The sequence below is a fragment of the Crocuta crocuta genome, unplaced genomic scaffold (genome assembly GCF_008692635.1).
Source record: "Crocuta crocuta isolate KB4526 unplaced genomic scaffold, BGI_CrCroc_1.0 scaffold164, whole genome shotgun sequence".
Taxonomy (NCBI): domain Eukaryota; kingdom Metazoa; phylum Chordata; class Mammalia; order Carnivora; family Hyaenidae; genus Crocuta; species Crocuta crocuta.
In genome coordinates this window covers 2086859-2100882 of record NW_027530016.1, presented here as the reverse complement: position 1 = coordinate 2100882, position 14024 = coordinate 2086859, and the positions used below count along the sequence as shown (strand labels likewise).

The window sequence follows — 14024 nt, the reverse complement described above, 5'->3', positions numbered from 1 at the left end:
CAGGCTCCAAGTCTGAGATATCAGCACAGAGCCCGATGCAGGACTCGAACTCATTAACTGCAAGGTCATGACCTGAGCTGGAGTCGGGACCCTTAACTGAGTCACTCAGGAGCCNTAAGCGTCCAACTCTTGATTTCGGCTCAGGTCATGATCTCACTGTTCCTGAGATAGAGCCCCGTGTCTGGCTCTGCACTGACAGCACAGAACCTGCTTGGGATTCTCTCTTTCTGACCCTCCCCCCACCTCACCTCTCTCTCTCTCAAAATAAATAAATAAAATTCAAAAAGAAAAGATATTAAAAATATAGTCAGAATACACATTTCCTAAAATCTTAAAGCAAATACAATTTTTGTTAAGCAAAGTCTAACTGGCCCTCTCCTGTACCATGTCTAGAAGTGAAGGTTAATGGACATGTTACTAAAGAGTTGCACTATTTTGCCGCAAGCCAAAGCCAAGATTTACAAACAAAACTGGATACAAACTCAAAAGGAATTCACCTTTTGGTGAATTCCAAACAGGAACAAATGTTTTGCATCCTGACCCATGTGGGAAGATTCTTGCCTAAGTAACACAGACAGTCAAATGTCCAGTTTAGTTTAGTGTTAGGTTTTTTTGGGGGGTAATGGTGGGGGAAGACCTGGAGGAGTGGGGGTGGAAGTTTATTTGGTCAGCTCTTTTGGCAAGGAAGCAGAAGGGCTAGGTCAAAAGTCATGTGATCCATGAACACAATATTACAGAAAGAACACAGAACCCTACTGTCAATAACTTGAAATTGGACTGTAAACTAATTACTTGATGCTGAACTCTCTCAAGCATCTTATTTGTAAAGTCGAAATAGTATCTACCATAGAGTAATATTGGTAATAGTGTTGCTGAAAATATCACCAGGCACTAACATGATAACACTTACAAACAGTTAAGAAGTAGTAATAGTAACAGCATCAATAGTAGTAGTAATACGAGTTAATGTTTATGGAGCATTTATTCTATTTTAATCACTGTTCTTAACACGAAGCATTTATTCTATTTTAATCACTGTTCTTAACACGACATGTATTTACTCATTATCTTCATCGCTATCACATCATGTATCTATTGTTATTATTCCTATTTTATAAATGAGGAAATGGAGGCTCAGAGTACTTAGGTAGTTTGCTGTGAGTCACACAGTTAATAAATGATGGAGTCAGGACTCAACCAATCCAAACAATCTTACTCTAGAACTGTTAACCACCAAATATGCTACTGTCTCAACGGCAGAAAGACCAAGGTTGCCATATAAATGGATGGGGCTATCCAGAATAATACGATAGGCTTTGAAGGGTCCCACAGTTCCAGAAGACTCAGACCATGTTTCAGAAAAACCCTTAGATCAAAGACTTGTTTGCACTTGGGGGAAAAAATATTTTGTGATGTTTCTCCCAATTGAGTATAAATAGGTCATTTTGTTAGGAGCAACAAGAGTAATAAAACAAATTGTTTTGAAGTGATGATTTTAACATATTAGCAGCAATCGATTATTTTTATCATAAACTTAACTGAGTTTAAGAGATTGTTTCTTTGACCTGATACAGTAATTGTCTGTGCTGGGTCTGTCTATAAAACAAAAATTTAAGCAGAAATTGTGTTAGGTTATTGTTTGAACCACCCACCATTAAGTGGTTTTAAATTGGCTATTACAGAACCCACTCAAAATATATAATAGTCATGGACCTGGTAGTAGTATCTGTCCCTACATTAACTAAAGTCTCCATTAAACCCACTCTTCAGCCTTAATGAAGGTGGGGCAATCAAAACCGCTCAAGAGTGGGGGTTAGAATCAAGAAGAGCTGGTTTGGTTGGCTTTTCACAAGCTGGAAAGAAGAGTGGGCAGAACTGCCCTGTCTCTTCCATATGCTGTGCCTACATCAGAAGAGAAATGTTCTTTTACACCGGGATCATCTGATAATGCTGCCTCCTTATATATCCCATATAGTTCATCCATCAGAATAAAACGTGAAGAGGTTTTTTAATACATAAGGAAGAGAATATTCTCCAATCCTCCTTATGGAAGGAACCTTAAAAACACGTCGTTCACAGAGTTCAACTCACACCTGCACAGAGAAGTAAATGGAAAAACAGGATTTGACCTTGAGGTCAACCTCTATGGACTATGACCTGGGGGACCCGGCGTAGTCCTGCCAAACCAAAGCAAGAGGCCACAAATTCACAGTCTAAGTTTGCTTTGCAACCTGGGAAAGTTAGTGAAGTTAGAAAGTTAGTGAAATAATTATAGTTCCTAGTCCTTGGGACAAAATGAAGGGAAGGAATGATGTAATACCCTGAGCTAGAAGCACAAAAGAAGGAAAAAGTTTCTAATAAAAACCTAGCAGTCAGAGATGCTCCTGACTTTCGAAATACATCTGGATGTAAGGGGCAACAGAATGGCATATTTAGATCTCTGATCTACCACACAAAGATTAACCATAAAAGTCCATTTTTACCTGCCAGTTTCTTCACTGAAACCACATCCAGAACTGCCAAGAGTACAAGAGACAAATCACAGACTAGGCTACTGATTACAGAATGAACATAAACAGGTCACAAATAAAAATTTCATTCACATGAAAATATCCTATCTTCAAAGCATGAAGAAAACTACAAGGCATGCTATTAGAGCTAACTTTATTTTGTTAAATGTAGTAGGCGATGGGAAACAAAAATGTACCTGAGATAGCTTCCAAAATAAGCAACAATATTTGGGTGTTTACAGTCTTTCATCATAATAATTTCTTGCTGTACAACTGCGAAGTCTTCTCCTAGAATAAAAAACAAGCATGTTGGATATTTAGTAGGTAAATTTCAAAATGTCAATTTGTTTCAAAACCTAATCATGTTACTGATGTTATATTTAATTACAGTTTCAGTCTTTACTTAACAAAAAGTACAGTGATTAAAAGCGTGAACTCAGATCCCAGACTATCTAGATTCAAATACTAACTCTGTCCCTTACTAAGCTGTGTTAACTTGAGCAAGTTACTTGACCTGCGCTGATTTCTTCCTCTATGAAACGGAAATAATAATAATAATAATAATAATAATAATTTGTCTCATAGGACTACTGGAAAAGTTAAATGGGCTAATTTTGTAAAACACTTAGAATGGTGCCCAGTATTGGGTTACCAGATGGCCCACATACACAGGCTTCTCCTGGATTCAAATGCCTTGTTCCAGCCATACTGGGATGCAGAACGGGACTATATTTAGCCTGGTCAGACTATTAGGAAATAATCTCTCTCCTTCTACTCCCTTCTTGCCCAAATTCTTCAAAATAAGATCTGGCAATCCTATAGCAGTATCACATGCTATCGCTCCTGAATGAACACTTACGACAGAAACAGAACTGCAGTGAATGCAAATGTGGTGAACCAGGGACCATGTAAATAGAACAAATGGAAGTACTTACATTTAAATGAAAGTAGCTTTGCATTACTTTCAGTCTTTAAAGCTTCACATACTATGAACAGCCTGATTCAATGTATATTAGTGGCAAAGTAAAAAACAGATTTCCTAAGTTACAGCTCAAACCATAAGTATGAGGTCACTATGGCAAGCCCTGACATTTCTTGCCTTGGTAGTTTCCTAGTGTATATCTAACGGAGACTTGGAGTAGCCTAGCCATGAACCATTTGAACACAATGTCAAAACCCACCCTACTGTCCTAGTTACAAGGGAAGAAGTAAAAGAGAAAAGACAGTATGTCAGATTCTTAATTTCTGCAATGAAGTAAATACAAAATCAAAGATCTCCAAAGAGAGAACAGAAAACTTTTATGCTTCCAAATTTTCAGAAGAAAATCACTGAACTAGGACTGTCTTCTGACTTGACTTCCCACCATTAAGAATTCCTGATATTCATTATATTAAGGAAAATCCAATTTGCAACAATAAATTAAAAATCTAATTAGAAATAATAAAGCCAAATAAAACTAATACCAAATTTCAGTATTTAATAAACATTAAGTACTTTGAAAGTTCTAAATTTGCTTTTTCACCTGCCTCTCAATTATGCATTTCCCCAAACCAGCAAAGGGGTCACATGAGATCAAAGCTGATCTAGTTTGATGGTTAGAGGATAACAGCTGTCTTTCTGGTGGTAGTCATTCCACAGCCTCAAAGGGAGATAGCTTTACAACAAAGTTGATCTGTAGAAAGCATTGAGGAGAAATAGGAAAACGGGAAGGAAGAAGGCTTGCCTGAACTACCATAGCTAGCCTCATCTGCCTCTGTAAGCTTTGTATATACCTGCACATGATCAGTAAGTTCCCTGTACCGTTTAAGCTACCCTGAGCTGTGGTTTCTGTTAGATCATAGATCATAGATCACACCATCTATGGTGATCTTTGATATATCAAAGCCCTTACGGCACTGCATCAATGGCTGTATGTCCATGTTCTCACTAGAATATCACATCCTCTGGTACAGGATTATGTCTTAGTCATCTTTGTATTCATAGCAACTAATATGTGATCAATAAAACTGCTGGCAGAATGAATCTGTAATACCACATAATTCCTCTACACGCTGACTCTAAACCAGGAATGTCTGCTTTTGGTTTAATTTCAATGTTATTACCATGTTTTGTATAATTAATTGCTTATTTGCTACTCTCATGTTTTACTAAAACCCGTGAATAGCTTTAAGTCTTCAACTAACCTCTTTCCCAGAAAATGGTGTGAACCCAAAGTGCTTCCTTTCTTCTTATTAAGTCATTTCTACATCAATTATGAGAATGGCTGAGTTAAATTCAACATTTTTGTGGGGAAAAAAGTTTAAAAAAATCCACAATTTGATTTTTAAAGGTAACTGAAAAAAGGAGATTTGGGTAGAAAAAAAAGAAAGCAGAGTTTAATACAGCAATAATCCAAAGAAGCCTTACAGTAGATTTAAAGTCCTTTCATCAAAGCTCCAGAGAACTATATTTCAAAGAATAAATTATCAGGTACCCTCACCCCAAATCCTAGCAGACTTAATTGGATATTGTAAACTGGAATGATTACACCAGATAATCTCTAAAGATTCTTTCCAATTCTGAGAGCCTAAGATTTTTCATAAGATTTTTAGACACTGAAGTGAAGAATATATCTTCCAAACAATGGCAGGGGAGGGTACAGGAGGGAAGAAAACCATAACTGAGAAAAACAGGCAAGCCTATAAGTAGACTGGATCATGAATAAACCAAGTAAAGTGGCAAAATAATACAAACTAAGACATGAAAAATTCTCTAAATAAACATGACACATATTGTGTTCAATAAATGTTAACTATTTGCAGCAGGCTGAATAATGGCCCTAAAGTTAGCAGAAGGACCCTAATCCCTAAAACCTGTGAATATGACCTTATATGGCAAAAGGGGTTTTACAAATGTGATGAAATTAAGGATCTTGAAATGGGGAAGTTACCCTGAATTCTCTGGATCATCTCAATGGAATCACAAGTGTTCCTATAAGAGGGAAGCAGAGGGAAACTTGACTATATGAAGGCAAGAAGCAAGCGGTCAGGCTTTGACGATGAAGGGGGAGGCCAAGAATTAAGGAGTGCAAGGAATGTGGCTATAGAAGCTGGAAAAGGCTAGCAAAGAGATTCTCCCTTAGAGTCTCTGGAGAGTGCAGCGCTGCTGACACATGGATCTTGACCCAGTGAAACGCGCTCTGTATTTCAGAATTCCAGAACTCTAAGAGAAAAAGGTGTGCTTTTCAAGCCACCAAGTTTGGCGGCAATTTGTTACAGCAGCCACAGGAAATTAACACATATTACTATCAACATTATTACCGTGGCAGAGCCAGCTACCATTGGCAAACAATCTGTGTTCCCCTTCCGCAGTGTAGAAGTTACTGGTTAGAGATAATCATCTAGTCAAATTGAGCAAAAGTAATGTATCCTTATCCCGCTATTTATTTCCCTATCAGCAAAGTACATGACACTGTGAAGCCCCAGGAAATGCAAGAAGTCTGGGTCCCTGAGTCACTAAAAGAAAGTCATCCAACAACTTGAACATCTGCACATAAATTTGATTATGTTAAGACACTCATATGTTCTACTTTAGTTATTACAGTAGTCAACATTATTCTAAGCTGATAGAATTATTACCATCCATTTATGAAAAAGGTTGTCCAAACTGTAGTAGGTACTTCACAAATTAAAGTTTTAGAGTTTTAACAAACTTTTTCTTTTAACAAAAAAAGACTCAGTCCTATTTAATAAAGAACAGATAAAATGACAGATTACAATGAACAGGATTATAGACGTTTCTATTTGGTATACAATGCTTTCCTGTCAACAGCTATATGTGTGAGAACAAAGGAGGAGACCTGAATGTCATGGGAGTGGGTCTTTCCCTGAAAACTACAAGAAAACACAGAATCCCTAATACCTCCTTGCCTTTTAGATACAAACTAACAATCACTGTATTTCCAACATTTCATAAAATTCTTTACTTTTTCTTTGACAAAATAACACATAATCTTAAGTCAAATGCATATCCAACTGACTGCTTTTTGGTATGCCTAGTGATTTTCACTGGTGTCAACTGTGTATGTTTATAAAGTACATTAACTTAAGTATTTTGAATTAATTAACTATCCACTTTTTTAGAAAACTGTAACAAAAATTCAATAGTATAATTACATACGTATTGTCTAGATAAATACCATGAAGCTGCCAAAATGGAACTACTGGTTAGGAGGCAGTGTAATGGCTTATGGATCTAATTCCTTCCAAGTCATTGTACGAAGGCAGTTGACATGTCACTTCACACTAAAGGGAGGTAGAGGTTATTTGAAAATCAAACCAGGAAAATTTAAGGATTATCTGTATTGGGAAGTGAACCAATGGAGAAGTATGTTCATGTCTTCAGGGAGCCAAGTCTTAGTTTATCTGTTAACGGTGTGTCCTAATTCCTTAGTTCTGCCCCTTATGAAGTAAACACAAGTTTACAAGGCATCCTCATTTTCCCTTAGTGTTCTTATTTTGTTTCCTGTACCCTATTTTGTTTCTTTGCTTTATTTTTCTTCAGTCATCTTTATGTCTTTCTTCCAAATGTTTAATATCTTCATGACCCTAATAAGCTGTGATGGTTTTCCAGAAATGTCTTGACAAGTGTTATTATAATAAAATAATTCTCTGCATTGTTAACAGTTATTTAATACAGTAAGTTAGAATTTAGAATACTTTTAATTATCATTCTTTTAAGATTTCAAAATAAGTTTTCTCAACTTGTTATAGATATGGTTACCTTCTAGCATAGAACTCTGCAAAGAAACGTGTGTGTATACATACACAGACATATACACATACATATATATTTGTGAAATTATATATGTATATAATTTGTGAAAACATCTAACACTTTAAATTTGGATAAAGATGAATAGTTTTTCTTTCTTTCTTTTTTTTTTTTAAAGAGAGAAAGCATGAGCTGGGAAGAAGGACAGAGGGAGAGAAGGAGAAATCTCAAGCAGGCCCCACGCTCAGTCTGGAGCCCAACGTAGGTAGGGCTCAATCCCATGACCCAGGGATCATGATCTGAACCAAAATCAATGGATGCTCAACTGACTGAGCCACCCGGGTGGCTCCTAGTTATTCTCTTTAGATGGTGTCTCTTGAGAATATATTCAACAACCATCATACACTGAACAGCAAATATTACACAAAAGAGAATGTGCTTACAGACTACAGGTAGAGTTCCAGAAATGAACAAGACTTTCCTTGATTTTCAGAAACTTACAGGGGATGTGAAATTTGTACTATAATAACTATAATGGTTTAAAGTCAAACCTTAAGTAATTCCTTTATTTCTGTAACATCAAATCTATACTTTGCTATCGGACTCCCCATATCTATCACAGTGTCATGATTAAGGACAGGTACTTTGGAATCAAAATACTGATCTATGAAACTTGATTTCACAGCTTTCTGGTTGTATGACCTTGGGCAAATTCATTCATATTCTCTTTTTCTGTCAGATTCCTCATAAAATGGAGATAACAGTGTCTCCCTCTAATCCTCTTATTCTAAGGATTAGATGAAAGAATACTTCAATGTGTAGAACAAGGCTTCACAAATGTTCATTATCTCCCAGTATGATATGTTATTTGTAATTCTAAATTATTTCTCCTACTATTCTCTCCCTTCACTTGGCTTCAGCCATATCGTCTTCCTTGCTTTTCCTTGCATAGCATGAACAAGCTCCTGACTCCCAGCCTTTACACTTTCTATTCAGACTACCCAGAGTGCTCTTACCCCAGATGGCTTGCTTCCTCACTTCTTTCAGGGCTCTACTCATCTGTTGCCTTCAAGGTGAGACCTTCTCTGATATCCCTATATAAAATAGCAACCCATAGTCACAACTCAACAACACCATTACCACTCTAGTTTTCTCTGTAGCACCTGCCATATCTAACATACTTTATGTCTACTTATTCCCTGTGTCTTCTAACACATAATAGGGACCCTGAACTTGAATGGGTGAATTATTTTATAAGTACTAAGAAACTGAAATCCACAAGAGAAAAAAATAGGTGAATAAATAGTAAAAATACAAAATTCTCATTATTAGCTGTATATATGATTATGTTCCTGGAAAGCAAGCAAATAAAAACTGAAAAAAACAACCAGAAACAATTTTTTTAAATGCTTAAATTAACAAATTAGAATGTATCGAATTATATATCTAAGAATACGCTTCAAAATCTGTAGGCCATAAATAAAGTATTTTGGAAGATTAAAGATCTAATAGAATGGAAAGATGGGGTGTGTGGGTGGCTCAGTCAGTTAAGCATCTGACTCTTGGTTGTGGCGCAGGCCATGATCTCATGGTTCACGGTTAAAGCCTGTGTCAGGCTCGGCGCTGCCAGCCTGGAGCCTGCTTGGGATTCTCTATCTCCCCACCCCCCAAATAAATAAATGTTTTTAAAAAAATGGAAAGACACTTCACTTTCGTTTTTTTTTTTTTTTTTAATTTTTAAAAAATGTTTTATTTATTTCAGAGAGAGAGAGAGAGCATGAGCAGGGGAGGGTCAGAGAGAGAGGGAGACACAGAATCAGAAGTAGGCTCCAGGTTCTGAGCTGGCTGTCAGCACAGAGCCCGACACGGGGCTCAAACTCACGAACAGTGAGATAATGACCTGAGCCGAAAGCGGACGCTTAACCGACTGAGCCACCCAGGTGTCCCAAGACATTTCATTTTTGAATAGAAGAATTTACTCTGGTAAAGATGGCAACTGTCTCATGAATTAATCCCTGAATTAATGTAATAAACCAATCAGAATACCAACCAAATCTTTTTCTGAACATAAAAAAATTAAAATTAAATTCATCAGAAAAGATAAACACGGGAGAACTATTTTGTAATTGGTATTACTTTAAAATAAGTAGCTCTTATTTAAGAAGAATGGATATATCCAGAAGAATTCTCACCTTTTTTGATTGTCTACCCTGGGTCATGTTAAATGTCCTCTGCCACAGAGATAAAGAAAAGAAATAAAAAGCATCCAAATTGGAAAGGAACAAGTAAAACTATCTCTGTTTGCAGATGACATGATCTTATAAGTAAAAAACACTAAAGATTCCACAAGACAGACAACTGTAAGCATTAAAAAATGAATTCGGCAAAGCTGCAGAATATAAAATCAACATACAAAAATTAGTTGTGTCTACATACGTGAGCAATGAATGACCCAAAAAGAAAATTTAGAAAAATCTCAATTATAATCTCATCAAAAATAATAAAATACTTGGAAATAAACTTAACCAAGGAGGTGGAAGACTTGGACACTAAAAACTAAAGGCATAAATAAATGGAAAAATATTCATCGACTGGAAGACTTTATATTGTTAAAGTGTCCATACGACCCAAAGTGAATACAGATTCAACGCAATCCTTATAGAAATCCCAGTAGCATTTTTTTTTGGGGGGGGGGGGGGATGCCCTAAAAGTCATATGAAACAACCACAAAGGATCCTAAATATCCAAAACAATCTTGAGAGAAAAGAACGAAACTAGAGACCTCACATTTCTTGATTTTAAAACATGCTACAAAGCTACAGTGATTAAAATTGTACAGTACTGGCATAAACACAAACATACAGACCAAAGGAGAGGACACAGAGCCCAAAATAAAGCCACACATGCATGGTCAACTGATTTTCAGCAAGGGCACCAAGACTACTGAATGGAGATAGAATAATTTCTCCAATAAATGGTGCTGGAAAAACTGAATATCCACATACAGAAAAAATGAAATTGGATCCTTATCTTACACCATACACAAAAAGCAACTCAAAATGGATTAAAGACTTAAGACCTGAAATTTTAAACCTTTCTAAAAGAAAACACTGGGGGAAAACTTCATAAACACTGGTCTTGGCAATGATTTCTTGGATATGACACAAAAAGAAAAGCAACAAAGGCAAAAATAGACAAGTGGAACTACATCAAACTAAAAAGCTTCTGGCACAGCAAAGAAAACAATCAACAGAGTGAAAGAAAACCCAAACTACAGAATGGGAGAAAATATTTGTAAATCAGGTATCTGATAAGGGGTTAATATTCATAATATATAAGGAACTCCCAAACCTGAAAAGCAAAACATTCCAAAAAACCAAAACACCCTTATTAAAAAAAAACTTGCAAAGGGCTAGAATAGATATTTCTCTAAAGAATACATACAAATGGCCAGCAGATACATGAAAAATGTTCAATATCACTAAGCATCGGGAAATGCAAATCAAAGCCACAAGGACATATCAACTCACAGCTCCTGAGATGGCCATTATCAGAAAAAAGGAAGGAGAAAAAGAGAAAGAGAAAAGAGAAAAAGAGAAAGAAGAGAGAGAAGGGAAGAAAAGGAAAGGAAAAATAGAAAGAAAAGAAATGGTGAGAATGTAGAGAAATCTGAACACTTATAAACTGTTGATAGGAATGTAAAACAGTGCAGCTGCTATGGAAAACAGGAAAAAGGTTCTTCAAAAAAAATGAAAAAACAGAGCTACCATATGATCCAGCAATACAACTTCTGAGTATTTATCCAAAAGAATTGAAATCAGGATCTCCCAGAGATATTTGCACTCGCATGTCTACTGCAACATAAGTTCACTGATGAACAAGTGGATAAAGAAAATGTGTTGAATACATGCAGTAGAATATTGTTCAATCATAAAAAAGAAGAAAACTGTGTCATGTGCAACAACACAGATGCATCTTGAGGACATTATGCTAAGTGAAATAAGCCAGCCACAGGACAAAAATGGCAGGATTCCACTTATGTGAGGCATTTAAAGTAGTCAGCACTCACAGAAACAAAAAGTAGAAAGGTGGTTGCCAGGAACTGGGAGTAGAGAGCAATGAGGAGCCACTGTTCAATAGGTATAGAGTTTTAGGGCGCCTGGGTGGCTCAGTTGGTTAAGTGTCCAACTTCGGCTCAGGTCATGTCTCATCGTTCATGGGTTCAAGCCCGACATGGGGTCCTGTGCTGACAGCTCAGAGCCTGGAGCTTGCTATGGATTCTGTGCCTCCCTGTCTCTCTGCCCCTCCCGCTCAAACTCTGTCTCTGTCTGTCTCTCAAAAAGAAATAAACATTAAAAAATAAATTTTAAAAATAGGTATAGAGGGGAGCCTGGGTGGCTCAGTTGGTTGGGTGTCCAGCTTCAGCTCAGGTCATGATCTCACAGTCTGTGGGTTTGAGCCCCGCGTCAGGCTCTGTGCTGACAGCTCAGAGACTGGAGCCTGCTTCGGATTCTGTGTCTCCCTCTCTGCCCCTTTCCCACTCGCTCTCTGTCTCAGTCTCTCAAAATAAAAAATAAAAGACATAAAAAAATTTTTTTAAAATAGATATAGAGTTTATTTATTTGTATTTATTTTTCTTAGGGGGAGAGAGCGAGTGAGCAAGCAATAGTGGGGCAGAAGAGAGAGGGAGAGAGAAAGAGAATCTAAAGCAGAGTCCACACTCAGCATGGTGCCCAGTACGGGGCTCCATCCCACAACCCTGGGATCATGACTCAAGCTGAAATCAAGAGTCAGACACTCAACCAACTGAGCTATCCAAGCACCCCAATAAGTACAGAGTTTTAATCATGCAAAATGTTCTAGAGATCTGCTGTTCAACATTCTTAAAAATTTGTTAAGAAGTAAATCTGTGTTTTTGGTTTTTTGTTTTGTTTTTCACCACATGCATGCACAATGTTATGGCCAGAGAGAAAATTTAAACTTAGGTTATGGTAAAGAAGTAAGATTTCCCATGCCCACATTATGGGTACTTCACTCACAAACCTTCCTGCTTCGATTCTGTTTTAAACACAGAGGGATACCTGGGTGGCTCAGTCGGTTAAGGGTCCAACTTCAGCTCAGGTCATGATCTCATGGTTTGTGAATTCAAGCTCTGCGCTGGGCTCTGTGGTGATGGCTCAGAGCCTGGATTCAGATTCTGTGTCTCCCTCTTTCTCTGTCCCACCCCTGTCTGCTCTCTCAAAAATAAACACACGTTAAAAAAATATTTTTAAACACAGAGAAATGGGAAAGTCCATCCATGCTACATGTATTTTATAGCCATTTTTAAGTTGCCTTTTAATTTAATTTGTGGTACTATCCAAAATACATAATTTATAAAACTCCATTTCATATTATAGAAACAATAAATGGAATTAACAGTATTTCAGTAAATCCATGGCTCCCTTCCCAGAACTGTCATTCTCTCTTCTTTAATGTTTTTTTAAAATTGTATTTCTGAGAGAGAGAGAGAGAGAGGACGTGAGTAGGGGAGGGTCAGAGAGAGAGGGAGATACAGAATCTGTAACAGGCTCCAGGCTCTGAGCTAGCTGTCAGCACAAAGCCCAACATGGGCCTCGAACCCACAAACTGTGAGATCATGACCTCAGCTGAAGTCGGACACTTAACTGACTGAGCCACCCAGGCGCCCCACTGTTATTCTCTTAAACAAGCTATCAACTACTGTCCCACACTACCAGCGTTCCAGGAAAATACTGAAATCCAATTACTATCTTAACCTACCAGAGTATCCTAATGGCAGATGTATTTTAAAAGATAGAAATTGACTTTAAGTAATTACAGTATAAAACTGCAAAATATTTTTTTTGTAAACCACAGAACTAGTACCCAATTCTTAAGTCTTGGGGAGAATACTCAAATTACAAATTAATACCACAAAGAAATATAAAGGAAGTATCTAATAATTCTATGGATTTCTAGATATTCTAATATAAGTGAAAATATTAATTATGATAGCAGTAGTAGTATTTTTAAGGACTGCAAATAAGAAAATGACTCTTCAAACATATCATCTGATGAAAGTAACTTATAGCTTATTTTCTGTTTGGCCCTCTTTTAATAAGTGTTTATAATTAACAATGCTTAAGGTAAGTATCACTTATATTTGCATAAATTGTTATAAATCCTTAGTTCAACAGGATCGAGAAATTTCCTTGCTGAAACTAAACAGTGGAAGATTAAAATATCCTGATTGGTATACCAAAACAGTTCCCATCAGATGATCAGGTATAGCTGGTTTAAAGAAAGCAAGATTCCCACTCCTAGAGGGAAAAAAAAACAAAAACTCCTAATACAGTGTTTCTCAATCTTCTTTTCCTAATGGCCTTTCCCGATGAAATTTTAATGCCACAGATATTCTGTACGCGTGTGTATATGTACTATATACATAAAGAGTAAGGATTTTTTTCATACCCAAAGAACCAAATTCTACTCCCCTTTTCATTTTAAAGGAGTATTTGAGAAAACACTCCCCACTATGAACCAATAGTCTCCAGGCAGTGAAGTAAGAGTGACTTAACCTGAAATTTCTAACTAACCTGCTAGGTCTCCTTTTCTCTGGATTCAGCTCTTCTTTTGAGAGCCCAGTTTATCAACGGGCTCTGATGGAAGATTCAAAATAAAGCAGGTACCCTAACTCAGTAGTGAATTCCCTGTACCAGTCCTCTGGATTATATCCCTCTTACTTTATTAAAAACTAGAGC

The 14024-nt window shown here is 36.9% G+C and overlaps 1 protein-coding gene across 4 annotated transcripts in view; it reads right to left on the bottom strand.

Annotated features, from left to right (window-relative positions):
* MAP4K3 (mitogen-activated protein kinase kinase kinase kinase 3) overlaps positions 1-14024 on the bottom strand; it is a 185613-nt gene that overhangs the window by 86560 nt on the left and 85029 nt on the right. For 3 of the 4 annotated variants that reach the window (XR_013335148.1, XM_077764230.1, XM_077764231.1), the window contains exons 3-4: positions 8280-8357; positions 2708-2798 (exon numbers count right to left, since the gene is read on the bottom strand). Coding sequence is in view for 3 of the 4 variants with exons in the window: in XM_077764230.1 (XP_077620356.1) it covers positions 2708-2798; positions 8280-8322 (134 nt within the window). In the remaining variant the exon portion in view is untranslated. The remainder of the gene's footprint in view (positions 1-2707; positions 2799-8279; positions 8358-14024) is intronic. The other variant, XM_077764232.1, reaches the window with a different exon arrangement.